Source organism: Heptranchias perlo, chromosome 1, assembly GCF_035084215.1.
Source record: "Heptranchias perlo isolate sHepPer1 chromosome 1, sHepPer1.hap1, whole genome shotgun sequence".
Lineage (NCBI taxonomy): Eukaryota > Metazoa > Chordata > Chondrichthyes > Hexanchiformes > Hexanchidae > Heptranchias > Heptranchias perlo.
The window spans coordinates 42,331,548-42,353,896 of NC_090325.1; the positions used below are offsets into that span (position 1 = coordinate 42,331,548).

General features: G+C 42.8%; 1 protein-coding gene across 6 annotated transcripts in view; it reads left to right on the plus strand.

Annotated features, from left to right (window-relative positions):
• The window catches only part of rai14 (retinoic acid induced 14), a 280,091-nt gene that overhangs the window by 223,605 nt on the left and 34,137 nt on the right, over positions 1-22,349 (plus strand). For all 6 annotated transcript variants that reach the window (XM_067984243.1, XM_067984235.1, XM_067984260.1 and 3 more), the window contains 2 exons: positions 4,935-5,122; positions 13,085-13,113. In XM_067984243.1, coding sequence (XP_067840344.1) covers positions 4,935-5,122; positions 13,085-13,113 — 217 coding nt within the window. The remainder of the gene's footprint in view (positions 1-4,934; positions 5,123-13,084; positions 13,114-22,349) is intronic.

A 22,349-nucleotide genomic window follows, 5' to 3' on the forward strand; every position in this document is an offset into this window, starting at 1 on the left:
TCCATCTTCTATCCTGAAGTTACAAGCAGATCCTGTTAATGTTGTCCATCCTTTGTGATTTTTCTCTTCACCCTGTCCCAGGTTGCATCTGAAATACTGAATTTTTGAGGTTAAGACAAGATGTAGTGTGTCATCAGAGAAATCAGATTCTTCTGTATTTTGTGCAGACTATTCAAAGGCATTATAATGGGGCGGAAATTGCTTGGAGCGGCGAACCAACAGTGCTCACCGCTCCATAGATTTATACTAACCTACTAACTTACCATGGCCTTTACTTCGGGCACTTCTTCGAATAGGAAGTGGAGAAGAGCCCAGTGTTAGTTCAAGCAAAGCTAGTACCTGTGGGAGAAGCGAGAGGCTCATACTCTCCCCTCCACCAATCAGATTGCAGCATTTTTGACACGCTGCGTAACTCTCTCTGCAAGCTTCCAACCTGAAAACCAGGAAGTGAAAGGTACAACATTAAAATCATTGTAAAAACAGTTATAGGCAGCGGTAAAAAGAGAGGGTGAGAAATAATTGAATTAAGTAAAAGAGACAGAAGGGAAAGTAATAAAAAATTCAAATTTTTTTATTAAAGTAAGGAGTAATGAGACTCCACATTTTAAAAAATGTTTTTGTTGGCAGTCATTAAGAACATGTTTTGTGGCGTAATTAGTTACTTTCCAACTGGGCAGATGAGCAAGTTTGCACTTTTTCAAAGATTTCTCTTGATTGCAGTGTCCCTTTAATTTGAAGCTGTCATATCGCCAGTGAACCAGTAGGACCAAGTTCCAAATTTCCACATTTTACTGTGCATGTGCGAACACCAGAACTTGCTCCTCCATTTCACCACTAACAATGGAGAGCTCTGCAAGCAATTTCTGCCCCATTGTTTTTTTTTCTGACCTAACAATAGAGGCAATGATATACAGCAAGCATCTATTGATGTAGAAGAATACCTTTTTGAAATATTACCGTTGTAAATTCATATTGGACAGCATCTAATGATGAAGGAAGAGGCAGTCATGCAAACAAAAATTTGACCAATTATGTTACAGACCCATTATCAATCTGCCATATGGTGTAATAATCAGGAAGTGCATACTGTTTATAAGTATGAATAGATTGACATACCGTATGAAGTTTTGGTAAGGTTACAATTCAGCTTAACTCTTTATCAAATAACAAATGTAGCAAGTATGATGCCTTCAATTGCTGGCCTTTATATCTAGAGGACTAGAATACAAGGGGGTGGAAGTTATACTACAGCTTTACAATGCCCTGATTAGACCACTCCTGGAGTACTGTGTTCACTTCTGGGCACCACACCTTAGGAAGGATATATTGACCTAAGTTAGGCCATATAAGTTAGAAAACACTTCTGCACGCAAAGGGTGGTAGAAGTTTGGAATTCTCTTCCGCCAAAGGCAGTTGATGCTAGCTCAGTTGTTAAATTTAAATCTGGGATTGATAGATTTTTGTTAACCAAAGGTATTAAGGGATATGGGGCTAAGGCGGGAATATGGAGTTAGGTCACAGATCAACCTTGATTCTCATTGAATGGCGGAACAGGCTCGAGCGGCTAAATGGCCTACTCCTGCTCCTATGTTCCGAAGCAGGTAACCTTTTCCTGGACCTTTCCAGTGTTTTTGCAAAGGTAGCTTAGATCAGGGTTGTGCAGGCATTTTGTCGTCTTGGCTCACATAGGTGCTATGCCATGTTTCCTGGGGACCACATATAAAGTTTAAATTCATATGTTCATTAATTTACATATATCTCAAATTGCTGAGAAAAAGAATCTTGGTGTTCTGATTTAGAATTTATTCACCAATGACACAACAGTGCTAAGGATAGTCCTTTTTAAACTTCCCAAAATTCACACGACAAACTAACAGATAGGAAATAAATACCATTAGGACTTAGTTGCCTGGAATTCAGGGCCAGCTTGCAAGGACTAAAGGGCTACCTGTGGCCACCTTTGGCATAAACCATGCTTTCACTGCTTTCATGTAATGCCAGCAGCTACAGATGAACGTTGTGCCATCCAGAAAGGAACAGAGGTAGTACATAAAATTGTGTATTGGTGTTTGTGAATGGCACAACAAAAGGAAGTTTGCAGGAGCCCAAAAGGTTAATTGTTAATTGATTACTATAATATGATTTACTTTTTTTTATTAGACACAATATTTTCTGGATTCCAAATTCTGAGAAAACAAGTAAATAGAGAATAACGAGAAAGGATGTGTGAGAGATGATTTGGAGGCCAGAGGTGCTTTATTGATAGTCAAGAAGTGTAGAAAGGAAAAATGTTTGGCAAGAGGAAACCGACTGCAGACCACTGACCACAGCTTTAATAATGGAGGAATTGTGATTTTTTTTAAAAAGGAAGGAAGTAGTCTTTCCTTACAGCATGAGCTTCCACAGCTGAGAGGATGGGTGATGAGATATTCTCAGGCTTCTGTTGGTACCCTTCTACTGACTGCTAAGAGGCTCGTTAGAATGGTACAGATTTTCACTTGGCGCTATCCTTCAATCATAGAATCATAGAAAATTTACAGCACGGAAAGAGGCCATTCAGCCCATCGTGTCCGCGCCGGCCGAAAATAAGCCACCGAAGCTAATCCCACTTTCCAGCACTTGGTCCGTAGCCTTGTAGGTCACGGCACTTCAGGTGCACATCCAGGCACTTTTTAAATGAGTTGAGGGTTTCTGCCTATACCACCCTTTCGGGCAGTGAGTTCCAGACCCTCATCACCCTCTGGGTGAAAAAGATTTCCCTCTGCTCCCCTCTAATCCTTCTACCAATCACTTTAAATCTATACCCCCTGGTTATTGACCTCTTTGCTAAGGGAAATAGGTCCTTCCTATCGACTGTATCTCGGCCTCTCAATTTTGTACACCTTAGCCTCCTCTGTTCCAAAGAGAACAATCCCAGCCTATCCAATCTTTCCTCATAGCTAAAATTCTCCAGTCCTGGCAACATCTTCGTAAATCTCCTCTGTACCCTCTCTAGTGCAATTACATCCTGTAACGTGGTGACCAGAACTGTACACAGTACTTAAGCTGTGGCCTAACCAGTGTTTTATACAGTTCCAGCATAACTTTCCTGCTGTTACATTCTATGCCTCGGCTAATAAAGGAAAGTATTCCATATACCTTCTTAACCACCTTACCTAGCTGTCCTGCTACCTTCAGGGATCTGTGGACATGCATTCCAAGGTCCCTCACTTCCTTCACTGACATTGGAAAACATGCTAGGGTGTCACAAACATGTTGGACCTCTTCATGGTGCAGCATTTTGGAGTACTGAACTGGTGTGTCACTGCTGCCCTTGCAATAAGAATTTTTTTAATGTTGCATGTTTCGGCAAATTGTAACCATAACTCTTGACTATAAAGGCAACTAGTAAATCTACCACATTTACCACATCTTTTTATGCTCCATGCTAAGCATTCTTTCATCTCTTGACATTCTTAGCTTCAATATGTCATTTTGATGAGAAGAATTTTCACATCTCCTCCATTGTTGAACCTACCACTAAGAAACGATTTCTCTCTTTCATGCCATTTCTTTCTCTTTCAAACGTTTCTTTGTCCCATAACAATTCTTAATTCTCTATAAAGGTAGTATCCATCCAACACTTGGATATTGCTGCCATATTTGGGGAAATTTGCATCTCGCATTCCTGGAGAGGATACAAGAAAAAGCTTGTAATCTGTTGTGCAATCAGAATCATATCTAGCCTCCATTCTCCTTTCTGTTGTAATCTTTCTTAACATCATCTGTTTATTAATACTCTGGTGAATGCTGTTAAGAACTTTGCTCCATTAATCAGCCTTAGCTCCAAATATGTCATAATACATACTCTTCCTCTTCTTCCACCCGACATTCCCACTGTGTTGAAATTGGGACTCAGCATGAGTTTCCTACTGAAAATTATTTTTTCTAGAAACACAAAACTGCGGAACTCTATGGAGGAGATCAGTGGCACATGCGATACGTACACCTGAAGCAGGAGTTCCGAGGCTTATTCCAACTTGGGCCTCTGTCCCATCTCCATAGTTCCGTCGAGTTGTGGACGTCAATCAGGCATCCAGAGGCAGCTTGCTGCTTTCTTCCCACCGTTTGGGCCTGCTGCGATGCTGGCAGCAGCCCTCAAATAGGTTCTGTGAGGTGGGGGGGGATGGTGGTGGGTAGTGTGGGGGTGTGGGAATGAACTGGAGGGAAACGAGTGCAGGCCGGCAGCAGCCCGGAGTATTGTTGTGGAGCCAGGCAGAACACTGCTGCTCCTTGTGGCTGCACAATAAAGGTAAGTTTAAAGAAAAAGAGAAAACCTGCCGTTTTGTTGACAGTCTCCAGCGGTCAATTTAAGGACTGCTGGTTAGGTCGCAGAAGAACCCAAAAAACTGAGCACTGCTACGTTCTGCTGAATTTCGGAGTAAGGTTGTAAAACGGGCGTTAGGCCCCTCATTAGCACATGCAAGGAGTCTACCACCAAGTTTTAGGCAGCCACCATGGACATCTCGGTATCACCTGAACCATTATAGTGTCAGACGTGCTTCCATCACAGTTTGGGCAAGGGTCTCAGCACTGCAAAATTGGTGGTTTTTACGTCCGAAAAATGGACGCGATAGATCCACCTTCCTCCCCCATGTCTGTGCTTCCTCCTACAACTCTCAGGCTTTTAAAACTCAGGGTTGGCTTCATCTAATAATTAAGTCCTGATTTATCTTGTCTTCACTTTTACTTCCTTCACCTCAGTGTCATTATGGGCATTAGTAGTTCACCTTGGTTTCTCAATAAAAAAGCACGTTGCAAAATAATAGGTAGTGTATTGCACAATAAGTGTTTTTGAGACTCTTGATAATCACTAAAACTAATAGTTGTTTGGTATGTACGTGACACATTAATGAGGGATTTATGATTTTCTTGTTTCTTTTCTCTGCCCTTAGGACTGCTGTAATGATGGCATGTGAGCATGGTAGTGGAAACGCTGTTGAGATTTTAGTCAAGAGAGGTGCCAACTTGAAGTTAGTAGACGCACTGGGTCATGATGCACTCCATTACTACAAGCTCTCAGGAAATGCCGATATACTAAATTTCCTTCAGGCAACACTTAAAAAGGTCTCCGAGGATGCTGGTATGTGCCCTATCTGCTTATAATTGAGGAAGCCTTTGAATTTGTGCAAAATCAACTTGAAGCTATCCTGTTGCAGATCAATGCTCTAGAAATATGAAGCGTCATTTTTGAATAGCCCACTTCCTGCATTTAACATAATTGTCTGTCATTAAAAAAATTAACATTCCCGTTATTAACAGTGCCTCTAAATTGAGCTATTTGGGATTAAGATTTTGTGATCAGTATTTATAGGTTGAAATATATAAAATGTATTTCGCACTGTTTTAGCACAAATTGATAATTACCAAAGCTATAGAGCAGATGAAATCAGATGAAGATTAGGCATTGTAATTTAAGTAAGAAATACTCAAGGGAATTGAACACAAAATAGTGAAATAGACTTTTGTTGTACACTCAGCAGCCACTATAACATGATGACCTGTCTGCTATTGGGTTAGCTGCTGAGTGATTTCAAAGGAAAGAAAGAACTTGCATTTATATAGCACCTTTCATGATCTCAGGACGTCCCAAAGCGCTTTACAGCCAATAAAGTACTTTTGATGTGTAGTCACTGTTGTAATGTAGGGAAACGCAGCAGCCAAGTTGCACATAACAAGGTTCCACAAACAGTAGTAAGATAAATGCCCAGATAATGGCCTATAAAATCAGCCGTGCAGCACCTGTTTTTCAGGCACTAACTGGCCTACTATGACCCCAATATGGCAGGACGGAAGTGTGCCGCCCTGCCATATTGGTGGAAAAAAGGTACAGGTGCATGGCCCATGCCTGAAACAGGCATTAGACCCTTTGCATTTGCAAATAAGGGGCCTAATGCCTGTTTGAGGCCACCACTGCAGTGTGCCCTGAAGTAAAACCAGACCTTGGGATCACCTGGTACCAAGGAGGTAGGTTTCTGAAATTTACTTTGCTCAATGTGGAGCCATGAGGTGCAGGAGGGCTTCTGCTGTCCCCCACTCCAACCTGGACTTTGATCTTCTGACCCCTATCTTCCCCCCCAGCCCCCTCCCAGCCTCCTATCTCCCCCCCCCCCCCCCCCCAGCCCCCTATCTTCCCCCCTCCCAGCCTCCTATCTTCCCCCCCCTCCCAGCCTCCTATCTTCCCCCCCCTCCCAGCCTCCTATCTTCCCCCCCCCTCCCAGCCTCCTATCTTCCCCCCCCCTCCCAGCCTCCTATCTTCCCCCCCCCTCCCAGCCTCCTATCTTCCCCCCCCTCCCAGCCTCCTATCTTCCCCCCCCCTCCCAGCCTCCTATCTTCCCCCCCCTCCCAGCCTCCTATCTCCCCCAGCCTCCTATTTCCCACCTCCACTCCTATCTCCTGACCCCCGGCTCTCACGTACCCAAGGATCGCTGCTAGCATCGCAGCAGCCTGATTTTGGTTTACTGTTTGCAGGATGGCTGTTCGCGCCACGCCGGCTCTGTTGAAATGTGGCCTGAGGCCCAATATCGGGGGCGCCTCAGTCCACACCATTCAGGTGCATGGAATATACTCTGGACACACCAGAGTAAGGGCAATTAGGGATGGGCAATAAATGCCGGCCTTGCCAGCGACGCCCACATCCCGTGAACGAATAAAAAAAAACACCCAAATTTCTACCACATCATTTTTTTTTAAAGAAGTGAAATGCAGGTGATTCTAACTTTTATAACTACAAAATCCATATTTCTCAAACAAAAGAAGCCTCCCCCTATTGTAAAATTATTAGAACATTTTGCATTGAGAAAATTTAAAAGGGGTAAGCTTACGTTAAGAGTGGAAATGCAAAGGTATGGTGATTTATAGAACACATTTAAGTCTGTGTTTTGCTGCCCTCTGGTGGCTCCACTAAATGGAAGCTAAGTGTGAGAATATACACTGTCCTTTTTTTCACAATGCTAACTATACTTAGAAAATGAGAAATGTAAACTCTGCAAATATTTCAAGCACACAATTCAGAAAGGACAGTTCCTGTGTTTGACAGTTCAAATTTGAATTTTTCAGTCACTGTATTTCATAAGAACAGGAGTAGGCCATTCAGCCACTTGAGCCTGTTCTTCCATTCATTTCGATCATGGCTGATCTGTACCTCAGCTCCATTTTTCTGCCGTTGTTCCACATCTCTTGATACCCTTACCTAACAAAAATCTATCGATCTCAGTCTTGAAAATTTCAATTGATCCAGCATCCACAGACAGCCTTCAGTCTCTATTATTACAAAAGTACTTTGAAATTACTCAGATTTCATATTTATAAATTTATGTTTCAGAAAAATTCATTGTGAAAACAATCATTTGATAATGTTTTGGATTTTACATCCCGTTCACTTCTTCCCTGCTAGCAGCTGTGGAAGCAATTGATCCGGTCTGATTCTACTTATCGAATATCATTGATTTAGAAATTAATCTCAACAGTGAGTGAGGTGTTGTTGTCTTCTATTCCTCTGTTGCTAATACAGTGTGGTCTTGTGCTTACTTATGCATAGGCTCTCACTGCCTGATCCCTTTGCTTTGTTTTTATGTTTCTCTTTCCCTGTTATCTCGATCTCTGTATTTTGCTGTTAATCATTTCCTTTGAGTATGCCTAATGATGCAGCAAAGAAACTGGACCAGTACTCTATTAAACTAATACTTGGAAGTACAACTCTTCTCCTGTATAGCTTTTATTATTTTTTTAATTCATTCTCAGGATGTGGGCTTCGCTGACCAGTTCGGTATTTATTGCTCATCCCTAGTTGCCCTTGAGAAGGTGATGGTGGGACTTCTTGAATCGCTGCAGTCCATGTGGTGAAGGGACTCCCACAGTTGTGTTAGGCAGGGAATTCCAGGATTTTGACGGAGCAACAATGAAAGAACTATGTGCCAAGTCAGGATGGTGTATGACTTGGAGGGGAACTTGGAGGTGGTGGTGTTCCCATGCGCCTGCTACGCTTGTCCTTCTAGGTGTTGGAGGTTGTGGGTTTGGGAGGTGCTGTCGAAGAAACCTTGGCGCGTTGCTGCAAGACATCCTGTAGATTGTACACACTGCAGCCACGTGCGCCCCTGATGGCTGCGGATGTTTACGGTTGCGTAAGGGCTGCCGATCAAACGGACTGCTTTGTCCTGGATGGTGTCGAGCTGCTTGATTGTTTTTGCAGTTGCGTCCATCCAGGCAAGTGGAGAGTATTCCATTACACGCCTGACTTGTGCCTTGTAGCTGGTGGAGAGGCTTTGCAGAGTCAGGAGGTGAGCCACTCATCGCGGAACACCCAGCCTGTGACCTGCTCTTGTAGCCACACAATTTTTATGGCTGGTCCAGTTGAGTTTCGGGTCAGTGGTGACCCCAAAATGTTGATGGTTGGGGATTCGGCGATGGTAATGCCATTGAATGTCAAGGGGAGGTGATTAGACTCTCTCTTGTTTGAGATGGTCATTGCCTGGCACTTGTCTGGTGCGAATGTTATTTACCACTTATGAGCCCAAGCCTGGATGTTGTCCAGGTCTTGCTGCATGCGGGCTCGGACTGCTTCATTATCTGAGGAATTGCGAATGGAGCTGAACACTGTGCAATCATCAGCAGCGAACAGCCCCACTTCTTATGATGGAGGGATGATCATTGATGAAATAGCTGAAGATAATTGGGCCTAGGATGCTGCCCTGAGAAACTCCTGGAGCTGAGATGATGGCCTCCAACAACCGCAACCATTTTCCTTTGTGCCAGGTATGACTCCAGCCACTGGGGAGTTTTTCCGCTGATCTCCATTGACTTTAGTTGCACTTGGGCTCCTTAGTGCCACACTTGGTCGAATGCTGCCTTGATGTCAAAGGCAATCACTCTCGTCTCAACTCTGGAATTCAGCTCTTTTGTCCATATTTGAACCAAGGCTGTATAATGAGGTCTGGAGCTGAGCAGGTTATTGGTGAGTGAGTGCTGCTTGATAGAGAAACATTACATACAAGACTACTGAATACACAAGCAGTATACTGAATACACAAGCGAACACAAAGACGGCCTTCGAGACACACGACAACGCAAAATCGTCGAGCAGAAATTGATAGCCAAGTTCCACACCCATGAGGATGGCCTCAACCGGGATCTTGGGTTCATGTCACGCTACATGTAACCCCAACAGCGAAAAAAAGTTATCTGTTTTTAATACAACTGGTCATTCTCTCTCTTTCTCTGCCTTTCGGGTGTCTCTCTCTCTCTCTCTCTCTCTCTCTCTCTCTCTCTCTCTCTCTGTCTTTGTGTTCGTTTGTGTATTCAGTAGTCTTGTATGTAATGTTTCTCTGTCTGAACACCATCCACTCCTTTGATTGCTTTGATTATATCTCTGCCAAGGTGTGATAACGGGCAGTTGGAAAGATTATCTGTAATCACCAGGCATTGTTCTCTGACTATATATTCTATGCCTTTATGGAATCCTACACTCACCTGACGAAGGAGGAAAGCTCCGAAAGCTTGTGATTTCAAATAAAGCTGTTGGACTATAACCTGGTGTTGTGCGACTCCTTTCTTTTTTTCTTGTAAGGGACAATGTTTCAATTTAAGAAATCCTGATTCCCAATACACAGTGAATTGAAGTTTGCATAATCCCACCATCTATTCCTGTATAAATGATGCCAAATTGTTAAACAGCGAACTTCTGACTTATATATTTATATTACAGAGCTTGTAATATTGCTCTCGGCTCCTAATGTCATAAATTCTGCCTTGTTCATATTGCGGGGAAGATTTCACAGCATCAGAACATTAGAAAAAACACATCTCGAGCATGCATACTTGTTTTAAAGTCATACTTCATGACTATGTTTCTAGCTGCAGTATTTCTCCAGGGGCTGGAGAAATTATATACAGAGTAAGTGAAAAATCACTTGAGTCTGCAATGGCAGGCTCAGATGCTCAGCTCACTAGCAGCAAGTAAAAATAGTAGTTACTGCCTCTGGTGTTAATGCATTCCTTGTTACCAGGGGTACTGGTGCCTCCAGAGGATACAGTGAAATGTACTTCTATTGGTGTATCACCAGCTGTCAAGGCAGCAGTGCCAGTGGAAGCAGTGCTGTGAAGAAAGTAAGACATTAACTGTTTACGCTCTCATAATAGCTTGCTTTTGTGATAGTTGCTGAGACGGCCATTAAAACTTTGTAGCTAGTGGCTGCCTCATTTCTTGTCCTAACCTCACTTGAAGAGTTAGCATTAGGTTCAAGTTTAAATTATGCTCATATCACCAACAAATTTCATTAATTATAGGTTGCATACTATATTCATGTGCACTGATAATAAGTTAAGTCACACAGTTACCTTGGGTATGGCTGGTTAACATCGCCAACAAGAAGGGGAGAGCAGTGTTCTTTTTGGTCATTGTGACCATTTGATGAACATTTCAGACGTATATGGGGCTCAATTTTAAAAGTGAAAAACAGGTGGGTTGGGGGTTATTGAAAATTGCCACCATTTCAGACCCACCCCCAACCCGCCCATTTCCAGCTTTCACCGGGACGGGAAGAGGGGCGGGCGACCAAACCACTCCCAGGAGGCGGTTCGGGCTTTAAAACCTTTCAAGGAGGCTTCAGGCCTCCATTTTTCTGGACTTCCCGATTTCAACCCCGGGGGCCAGGATTCCCGGGCCTACTGTTTTACACCTCGTGAAAGGAGGCAAGAAGGCCCGAGACTGACAGGTAGTTGCCTAAAAAGGCGCAGCTTGTAGGCCCAGAGGAGCAGGAATGCTTCCCCCAGGCCTAACAAGCCTACCTGCACCGACCCGACAACGATCGTGGACACCCAACCCCCGATCGCGGATCTCTGACCCTGATCCTCCCGATCCTCTGATCCCTGACCCCAATTCTCTCCCTCAACGATCGTGGACCCCCGCGATGTCCACCGATCCCAACACCCCCCCTCCCCCCCCCCCCCCCCCCGTTACTGACCCCCGATCCCTCCCCCCGCGACTCACGACCCCCATGCCAACCTGTGCCCACCCCCCCCCCCCCCACCCCCAAATCCATACAAACAAACTTACCTGCAGACGTTCTCTCCGTGGCTGGTCTCCCGTCTGACTGAGACCAGCCTGTCATTCAGGCCGGTCGGTCGGATGGGAAACCGTCAAACAAAACAAAAGATGTTCTTACGTCAAAATCGCCCCGTTCCCGGCTCGGTTTTAAAATTGAGCCCATGGAGTCAGAAATAGGGTTTCTCATCCGTGTCCACATAGCCATCTACAGGACTCTGTGCTTAGTCTCTCCTTTTCACTATTTATACGCTACCCCTTGGCAACATCATCCAGGAGCAGGATATTTCAGATTGAAAACGTTTTTTTAATGCTCACTGTTCTAAGATTCTGAGTACTGCTCCCCCACTCAGGCCTCCAACTAAAATTGTAGATCGGATCCCGATGACGCCATTGGGCCCAGTTCTGTATATTTAGAAAGGACCCCTCTGCCTCCCTGCTCAAAAGAGCAGGTTATCATCTGGAATGGCGGGAAGGCAACGGGAACATAGGGGGTAAGCGACTGCCCTCATTTCAACTGCCTCCCTGCCAGGTGGGGGGAGTTAAAATCGGGTGCTATGTAACCTCCTCCAGCCCTACAACCCTCCGAGATCTCTGCCCTGCTCCAATTCTTGCCTCTTGCGCATCCCCAATTTTAATCGCTCCATCATTGGCGGCTGTGCCTTCAGCTGCCTAGGCCCTAAGCCCTGGAATTCCTTCCCTGAACCTCTCCACCTTCCTACCTCTCTCTCCTCCTTTAAGACGTTCCTTAAAACCTACCTCTTTGACCAAGCTGTCCTACGATCCCCTTATGTGGCCCGATGTCAAAATTTGTTTGGGACGATTTACTACGTTAAAGGTGCTATATAAATGCAAGTTGTTGTTGTTATCTCGCGGAAGGTAGTTCCCTGTGCTTGTTAGACTTTTAGTTACTCAGTTACCAGAGGCAATTATAAGAAAGTGTTTCAATGAGAATCAGACATGAAATATAAATGAAACGTGGATTAAACACCACCAGTACTTTATAGCCAACCTGTTCTAATTAGTTTGAGTAGAAGCATCTTAACGCAATCACATTCCGTAGTGAGCATTCCCTTTCTGTAACAACTCCCATAAATGTTTGAGGAATGAATCTGTGCCAAAAGTATTATTGCCGGGTCCTAATGTAACTGGTGAATCCTAATTCTGAATATAATGTTTATATATACTAAAATGTTTCTACAAGTATGTATGCATTTGGGGGGTTTTTTGGTTGTTGGGGGTGTTGGTGGAGAGGGAGAAAATAAATATTTCTCTATTCAGAGATTCTTCTAATTAAGATTTGGGCTATTCCTTCAGTGGAGTTCCTGACAGGATCCAGGAAAAATTTAGTTATAATAAGAATTTTGAAATGAGAGTTACAATAATGAGGTTTAAGTCTGTATTGAATTTGATTTTTATAACTAAGTAGTTGTTAATTCACCAATAGTATTTCAGTACAATAAACATCACCACTGAAATTTTTTAAGCTTCAAATATATTTAATTGTGACAATTCTGTACAGTTATAAAGCCTACTGTAACCAGTATTAAGTTGGAAATTTAAAAATATATATTTTTAACTACAGAAGTCGAGTCTGTAACTTCAGAAATGATCAAAATTATACATAATGTGTTTTTTGATCTGGTCAACTCAGTAGTTGAAACAGATGGTGTCGTATCATTAACTTAGCAGCGAAATATGGCTAGTCAGGTTTCCTTAGCAACAAAAATAGCCTAGTATGACACGTTCTCAGTAATAATGAGTGAAGTATGATGATGTTCTATAGCAATCATACAGGACTCACTATAAATGGGCAACATCTTTGAATATTGAGGTAGGAAATTAAGACCAGAGTAGTTTTATAATAGTCTAATATGATTTGGAATCATTATTTGTAGATTTTAAATAAATTATTAAATTACTTAGTTCTTACTGGTTCTTGTATTATAATGCATTAATTTTCCTTTCTTTATCTTCCTTTACTTGTTTTCTATTTCAAAATAGATATGAAATCTGCACAGACATCTAAACAGGTAAAGTTAAATATGTGACTTAACAATGTATATTGCTTAAGGATACCATAAGGATTATTGCACTGCATTTTTAAGTGTATTTCAAGATTGGGCCCTTCAACAACCGTATCAAGTACCTATATTGCTTCTATAAGTAATTGTAATTATAAGTTTTTACCATTTTTATGAGAATGAGGTGCTGAAATATAATGTTTATATGCTCTTCTCCTATACTTTCATTTTTCTCCTACACTTAGCTGGTGTCCTTGAGCCAAAGGATGAGATGGTCAAGACTTTCTAATAGCAGTTAGTGTAATTGGCTGACAGACCACAATTCTAGCAGTGAATTGAGCTTTGCAAATTTTACTAAGATAATAAAGATTCACCTGTCCTTCTAAAAGGTGGAATAGTTCACTTCTATAAGGTGTTTTTTTTTTCATTAGCTGTGTGTTGAGCACACACAGAAACTATTACCACGATGAAGAGTTTCCAAACCAAGCTTCTAAGAAACCATACATGTAGAATTTATGTTTGCCCAATATGATGTGCACACACTCTCTCCCTGTTTGGATACATCCCCATTAGTAGGTCTAGAGAGCTATTGGTACAGATTGGTAAGTATCCAGGTTTACAAATCCTAAAGTTGCACAGGAGTTTAACCAGCCAAAACTGAGCAGCTTACTAGCAAAAAGAGTAATAGTAGGTTTCCAGTTGTTTACCCTCAGCCTACCTTTCTCCTTCAACTACCACCCCATCCCTAATTTCCCTTTCTGCTCTAAGGTGTTTGAACATGTCATCACCTCCCAGCTATGTGTCCAGCTATCCCAAAACTCCCTATTTAAATTCCTTCAGTCCAGTTTCCACCCTGCTCACTGCACTGTAACCATCTTGGCCAACATCACGAATGACATCCTCTGTCACTGTGACTGCTGTTTGTTATCCTGCCTTCTCCACCTTAACCTCTCCGCAGTGTTTCCTTTTGCCTCTGTAAAGCAGCCTAGAATGTTCTTCTACCTTAAAAGCACTATATAATACAACTGAGAATAGAAGAAATGTGTGTACGTGGGTCATTTCTTAAGCTGGTCATTATCATCCTCCTGTTAGTGACTTTGAGGTACAGATTCACATGGTGATAGCAGATGAGGAAGACCATTTGGTCAATCTTAATTCATCCATCCAAAAATATTGAATATCCCCCTTCCCCATTGTAGCACCTAATTGTTTCTTAAATGATTCTAGGGTTTTTGTCTCCACGGTTCTGCCCGGAAGTCCATTCCATACATTGACCACTCTGTGAAGAAGAACTTTCTCATATCAGTCTTACATTTATCTTTTCTGTGTTCCCTTGGCCTATACTCACAATTTAATTTAAAGCAATATTGTGGATTTATATTTTCCATTCTTTTAATTCTTGTATTCCTCTACAAAATCACCTCTCAGATGCTTCCTTTCATGGTTGAGAACTCAGGTTTCTTTAGTCTTTTCTCAGAACTCAGAACCCTAACACTAGTAATCAACCTCATGTCTGTTTTCTGCACTGCCTCCAGTGCTTGAATATTTCCCTTTCTGAACTGGGTTTGGGTAAGATTTCACTATTCATTATTCTAGCAATCTTCTTTATTTTAATGGGTTAACAGCTTTTTAAAAAATAGCCATCAGAGGAATTTCACCCAGATGTATTACCAGTTAGATAAAAAATAGCCTGCAGAGGTATTTCTACTTTTTAGCATTTTCCTACTGCGTTTTAATTGTAGATGAAGACATTTTACACGGAAAGATAATGCTTGCCACCTGCTCCCTGTTTTGCCAGTATGTGCAGTAATGGGAGGGAGAGAACAACCATATCACTCCACTGCTGATTTGATTTGTTTTTAAATGATTTCATTTGTACACTTGATTTAAAGCTTACACCCTCAGTAGGGCAAGACTCCAAATGAAAACTTTCAAAAAAAATTAGGGAGGTGTGACGGAAAAGACAAAGAAATAATTTTTTTCCATCTCCACTTCACTGCCAGTCTGGAATCTTTTAGTAATTTTAGGGGCGTTGAATAGTTTGAACATGAAAATGCCTGCAGAAATAATGTACATTTAAAAATAATTTCTCGGCAGAAAGGCAAAATAGTTGAGATGAGACCTGGAACTGTGTTCTGCAAATGATAAACCAATACAGCCCACAGATAACAAAATCCCAGCACACAGAGGTCTAAAGTCTTTATAGAAGATAATGCTATTATGATACTTAGGTTTAGCTTTAAATAAGGGAAACTCTGCAATGACCTTTGACTACAGAGTACCCCAAGTATTAGTGCAAGGAAGAAAGGAATTGTATTCACCCAGTTTATTTCCAGAACTCTTGTTCAAATAATGATCTATCACACATTTATTTTTTCAGTGTTACCTTGTTTTTATATGTGGTAATTGCATATTTAATACCCAATTCTTCAATACAGAATCTTATTAGCCAGTCAAGACTTTATTTTACAGCTTATAGATCTAGTTCTGAAGTTCCACTGAAATTTGGTATTAAAAACCAGGTCACAAAAAATTCCTCAGAAATTCTATAAAATGTTGACCAAATCCACACTTAGGATTTTTTTGTAGTTTCATTATTTCCAGAATATCAACTTAGCCAAAACATTTATTGTGCTATGATTTGACGATCTCACGTTTATCATGCATGACAGACTTTCCCTCCTACTTCTCGGCATGGAATAAAATGTTACTCACAAGCATGCATTGATTGTTCTGTATTGCTTTAAATAGTAATAGGTACTATTGTACTTGGACATTATCTTGGAGGATTGTTGGGAGTTTTGAGCTTACTTCGTTTGTCCAGTTCAATATCAATGAGACCGTAGCATATTATAATGTACGACTGATTTTCATACATCTCCTGAATACCTGCTTCAGAGGAGTGCATATAAATAATATGGTACAAAAAACATTTTAAAAATATTATTTCACGTTTGTAACGGCACACATAAAAACGCTTAAAGAAAGTTACTTAGTATTACACTAGTTAAACTTGAGTTGCAAGGTTTTTGCAGAGGAAAATTGCACAAAAAACTATATTCTAAAAAAAATCAAATCTGGTATTGCTAAAATATCATGGTTTCTCACTAGGCTTTGCTGGCAAATTAAAAAGTAATATGTCCTTGTAAATATCAGCTAATAAAGATGAAAGTAATTTTTTTAAGAAAAAAAATAGTTGGTATCTGTACTTGACAGATGCCCAGCCTGTGTTTAATGTCCCAGCAAGCAGAAAAGAATTGCATTCCCATATGCATGTGCTGGAGCTCTGGCTGTCAGATGGTTCCCAGGAACTATAGTTGCTTATAGCAGAGATGTGCATTTACTTGATATTGGCTATTGCATCAGGTATCCAAGCATATGGAATAAGCTGGATGGAGATGGTAAATTATGGAGGGGCAGGAGGTTGGGTTGCAAGTCCAGGATGTGCAAAGGCATGGTAGGGTGCATTGTGGTTGTAAAATATATTTATACATAAATCTTGATTTTTTTTTGTCCTTCTTTACCCTTCCTTAATTTTTTATGCATTTATGCTATAAATTTTAATTTTTAGGGGTATACAGTGGTTGGGTGATGAACCAGCATGGTCACTTAAAGGAATTTGAATTTCTTTTCCAGAGATTTATGAGATAATGGCATATTTCTTTTTTTAACTCATTCTTTTTTATCTTTCTTACATTGACTTACATCAAAACTACAGCACAGAAAGAAGCCATTCGGCCCAACTGGTCTTTGCCGGCGTTTATGCTCCACACGAGCCTTTCTCTCTCTCGCTCTCGCTCTCTCGATCTGAATCTTACTCATAGGATTGATCGATACAGATATCTCCCTTGTTTGGGCTAGATTGATATATATCTCTATCTATCTCTGTCACTCTCTCCCCTCATCTTGCAATGTTTATTTGCTCATATTCAAATTTGTCCCACCTCAATTCAAATTTCTTCTACCTCAGTGGTGTATATGTAGATTTTTCACTTTCATAAAACAGCAAGCCATCATAATGATCTGCAATGAAAACCCAAATTTACAGGTAAAATGTACATCAATAACAGATTTTATTCTTCATTTCATTTATATACCTAGTTACCTGTCAGTTAGCTGTCCTGTCCTTTCTCAGTGCTCACTTTCTAAAGCCTGAACCACCTTCACTTTGAGCCGAGACTCGAGACAAAGTTCTCCACTCTCCCTTTCACTGTTAGAAAATATTTTAACGTTACATCATTGGCAGTTGCCTCCTCTTATTCCTCCCTAACACTAATATACCTGTTACAAATTTGATCTGCCATGGATACCTTCTCTGGTTCAATAATGTCAGTTGCTCCCATAAGTGGATTGTATGGCCCTTACCTGCCAGAGTAGAATCTCACTGCCCAATATCTACGTATATGATGGCGTAACCTAGGGATGCAAAATTGGTAGCTCTTGTGACCTGAAACAGGTATTCGTGCCTTTAGATGTGCCTCCAATGTGCTACTCCAATCTGAAAAGTTACCCGGTAATGTGAGGCCAAATATAAGCCATTAAGCTGCTTTATTGCACAGCAAGTGAACATACAGAGCAACAGTTATGATTGGACTTACTTAGTTCAATCACTAAAAGTTTCTTTTGAATAATACAGAAATAACAAACATGCTACACTTCTCCACATCAGTTAGGATCAACAGTCCCATCTACAACCTGACCACCTTCTTCCACCCACCTTCTGAATGTTCTCCAACACTATTACCTCGTAGGCGTTCCTCTTACATTACTAAGAATATGAAGACCAACATCACGCGTAAAAGACCTCTTTACTTCACATCTTCTACATTCTGGATTTAACAAATTTTCCTTCTCTAAATGTTGAACAGTAATCACCCTACTGCAATCCCTCCGTGTCTGGCCTCTGTGCTCATTTAATTATTCTAGTGCTCCTACGAAATGGTTCCCTTGTCACTGGAGCCTCAGGGTGGAAAGCTGCTGATCATCCACTGAGGATACTTGAGTTGACCGTGGAAGGTGATCTCAAGCAGCTCTGGCCATTGAGGGCCCAGCTGCAGACTGCTGTGTCTCAGTGTTGGCTGGGGCCAGCTGGCTCTGTGGAAACAACAGAGGTACTGGGTGAGAGGTTGGCAGGGGTGCTGGTATGCTGTCCTCCCGAAAGAGGACCGCATGAGCCTCTTCCATGGAGCCAATGCTACTGTCATGGGGCTGCACCTCCACACTTCCATTGCTCTGCGTGAAAAAACAATGAAGGAGTGTAGTAATGCTCAGAAAGCCTCTATTCATGCTCTCCACACTCATATCCATGCTCTCCTTCAGGGATTAAAAGCATGAGGAGATGCTAGGCCTCAGAACCACGATGGCAGTAGTGTGAGCTCCCAGCAAAGCTGACAGAGCTTTCATCAGTGACTTCATCATTGTGGGCCCCCCAATGTATTCATAGAGCTGACCACTCACTCAATGATAGATTGCATGGTCTCAATGCCATGCTCGGCGACCACACAGAAGCTGGAGCTGGACTCCATCATGCTCTGCCGTTGTGCACAAGCTCACTGGCAAAAGGAAAAGAAAGACTTGCATTTATATAAAAGAAAACTTGAATTTATAGGACGTCTCAAAGCACTTTGCAGCCAAAGAAGTACTTTTGAAGTGTAGTAACTATTGTAACGTAGGAAACGTGGCAGCCAATTTGCACACAGCAAACTACCACAAACAACAATGAAATAAATGACCAGTTTATCATTTTAGGTGTTAATTGTTGGATAAAGGTTGGCCAGAACACTGAGCAAACTCTCCTGTTCCTCTTCAAATAGTGCCATGGGATCTTTTATGTCCACCTGAGGGCGCAGACAGGGCCTCGGTTTAACATTTCATCCGAAAGATGGCAGCTCCGACGGTGCAGCACTCCCTCGGTACTGCACGGAAGTGCCAGCCTATATTACGTGCTCAAGTCTCTGGAGTGGAGCTTGAACCCATGTCCTTCTAACTCGGAGACAAGAGTGCTACCACTGAGCTAAGGCTGGCAGGCTGCCCAGTGCACTTAAAAGGTCCTAGTATATAAAAATCAATCTTTTAATGTAGACTGTGCCCTCGAGGTCGACATCTGTTCCCTCTGAAGCAGAGCTAGGATGTGAGATCTCCCTCCAGGAAGCTGCTTCCTAGGCCGTCCCATCCCGCTGCCCTTGCTCCTGCGCACTAGTGCTCAGTGAGTGTCCCAGTGCTGACTCCTCTAGCCTATTCTGTAAAGTATGTGTAGTGCCAGCCTCAGACCTGGTGCTTGCTAAAGTAAGGCTGAGTGACGCTGTGACATAAGTACTGCCTTCTTCCAGCACCTCAGCCTCTGGAAGAGAGGGACAAGGATTAACATTTAGTGTCAAGGATAAGCAGAGACAGATGAGTGGCTGCTGAAAGCAGCTGCACTTTGTCAGGCGTAGTGTGAGGGCATTTCAGCCCAAGAACCCTACACATCCTGCAACTTCAACACTTGCCATGTCTTGACACGACCCTTCCCCAAGATCTCCTTGATGTCCTCCTTGACTTGTGAGATGACCTGAAAAGACACTCTCCCTATTGTCCTCATCTCCTCCCTGCTTATGCTTGCGTGCCCTGCAAGAAACAAGGAATGGTGTTAGTGGTAGACCAGTGAGATGTTTTGAGGGTGTGCATGTCAAAGTCGAATAGTGCTGCTGATGTGTGAAGGGTGGCAGAGGTATGAGGAGAGTAGGAAGTGCAGAGTGTGGCATTAGGAACAGAAGGAGATGGAGTGAAATGTGCTGCAAGGTATGGAGGAATAGTGCTGGTCAATCGGGGAAGGAAAGATTGAGTACTGGGGCTACAGGTACTGTAGGGTCATGCAGAGAGTGATGCCAGATAAGAGTTAGCAGTCTTAGCAACCCTGGTCAGGTCAATAAACTTTTTGCTGCTTTGAAGCCAGGTCTGTGGGGCGATGCTCCTGGCATTGACCCGCTCCACCACATGTGCTCACTGCTGCCGAGATGCTTATTGGGATATCTTCCTGCTGCCTGGTGTGAAGAGGACATCCCTCCTCCTGCCAACCTCCTCCACCACGCCCTCCAATGCTGTATCCGAGAAGAGGGGGGCTTGTCTTGCTTCTTTAAATTGCATCAGGAACATCTGATAATTACATCCCAATTAGGCGAACTGCTAAAGAACAGCGTGACTAGTGCTGGGAGCCCGCCTATTTAATGATAAGGAGGGCCCCTGACCAATTTTGCTTCCTTGTTCCACCCACATGATTAGGTGCCCTCTATCTGTGTGAGGTGTATCGATTGTCAAGACATACTAACAAACTGCTTGTTATATGCAGTCTTTGGGGGAATAACATTAAAGCATGGTTCATTGGTATTTTTACCACCTTTCATCTTAGTGCTTTTTTAAAAACTTGTGCAAATACACTTTGTTTTAAAACATAATCCTTAAATATAATTTTCCCTCTAAATCTTTTCTGCGGAAAAATGGTCGAAGATCCCAAAATGTGGTAATGCCTGAGCCAGTTTCTACACTTCAACCCTTCTTGGTTTTGTCTATTGTTCCGCCTGCCAAACATAAACCCAGCCCCTTTCAGTTCTTAAAACACATCCAATTTTTCCAACAATATTTTATTTCAAAATTATTTTCTTACAGCTACAGTTACCTGGATTTGCCTATTTATTCTACTAGAGAATAGCTGAGTAGTGGCCTCAAATGATAGTTGTAAACAATTTTACAACACCAAGTTATAGTCCAGCAATTTTATTTTAAATTCACAAGCTTTCGGAGGCTTCCTCCTTCCTCAGGTAAATGTTCAGGAGCTCCTTGAAGCCTACGCATTTATACATATAGAACAATACATGGTGTTTACAGAATGCCCCTGCAACTGCCCGTTGCCAAGGCAATCACCGTGTTCAGACAGAGAAGTGTCACCTGCAGAACCCCCGAATACACATTCAACAAAAAAACAAACAGGAAAAAAAAAACAGAGAGAGGCAGAAACATCCGGAAGGCAGAGAAAGCCATCAAATGACCCATTATATTAAAAACAGATAACATTTGTTCGCTGGTGGGGTAACGTGTAGCGTGACATGAACCCAAGATCCCGGTTGAGGCCGTCCTCATGGGTGCGGAACTTGGCTATCAATTTCTGCTCGACGATTTTGCGTTGTCGTGTGTCTCGAAGGCCGCCTTGGAGTACGCTTACCCGAAGGTCGGTGGATGAATGTCCATGACTGCTGAAGTGTTCCCCGACTGGGAGGGAACCCTCCTGTTTGGCGATTGTTGCGCGGTGTCCGTTCATCCGTTGTCGCAGCGTCTGCATGGTCTCGCCAATGTACCATGCTCTGGGGCATCCTTTCCTGCAACGTATGAGGTAGACAACGTTGGCCGAGTCACAGGAGTATGAACCATGCACCTGGTGGGTGGTGTCCTCTCGTGTGATGGTGGTATCTGTGTCGATGATCTGGCATGTCTTGCAGAGGTTACCGTGGCAGGGTTGTGTGGTGTCGTGGACGCTGTTCTCTTGAAAGCTAGGTAATTTGCTGCGAACGATGGTCTGTTTGAGGTTGGGTGGCTGTTTAAAGGCGAGTAGTGGAGGTGTGGGGATGGCCATAGCGAGGTGTTTGTCCTCATTGATGACATGTTGAAGGCTGCGGAGAACATGGCGTAGTTTCTCCGCTCCGGGGAAGTACTGGACGACAAAGGGTACTCTGTTGGTTGCGTCCCGTGTTAGTCTCCTGAGGAGGTCTATGCGATTTTTTGCTGTGGCCCGTCGGAACCGTCGATCGATGAGTCGAGCGTCATATCCCGTTCTTACTAGGGCGTCTTTCAGCGTCTGTAGGTGTCCATCGCGTTCCTCCTCGTCTGAGCAGACCCTGTGTATTCGCAGGGCCTGTCCATAGGGGATGGCCTCTTTGACGTGGTTAGGGTGGAAGCTGGAAAAGTGGAGCATCGTGAGGTTGTCCGTGGGCTTGCGGTAGAGTGAGGTGCTGAGGTGCCCGTCTTTGATGGAGATTCGTGTGTCCAAGAAAGAAACTGATTCTGAGGAGTAGTCCATGGTGAGCTTGATGGTGGGATGGAACTTGTTGATGTTATCGTGTAGTCTCTTTAGTGATTCCTTGCCGTGGGTCCATAGAAAGAAAATGTCGTCGATGTATCTGGTGTATAGTGTTGGTTGGAGGTCTTGTGCAGTGAAGAAGTCCTGCTCGAACTTGTGCATGAAAATGTTGGCGTATTGGGGTGCGAATTTGGTC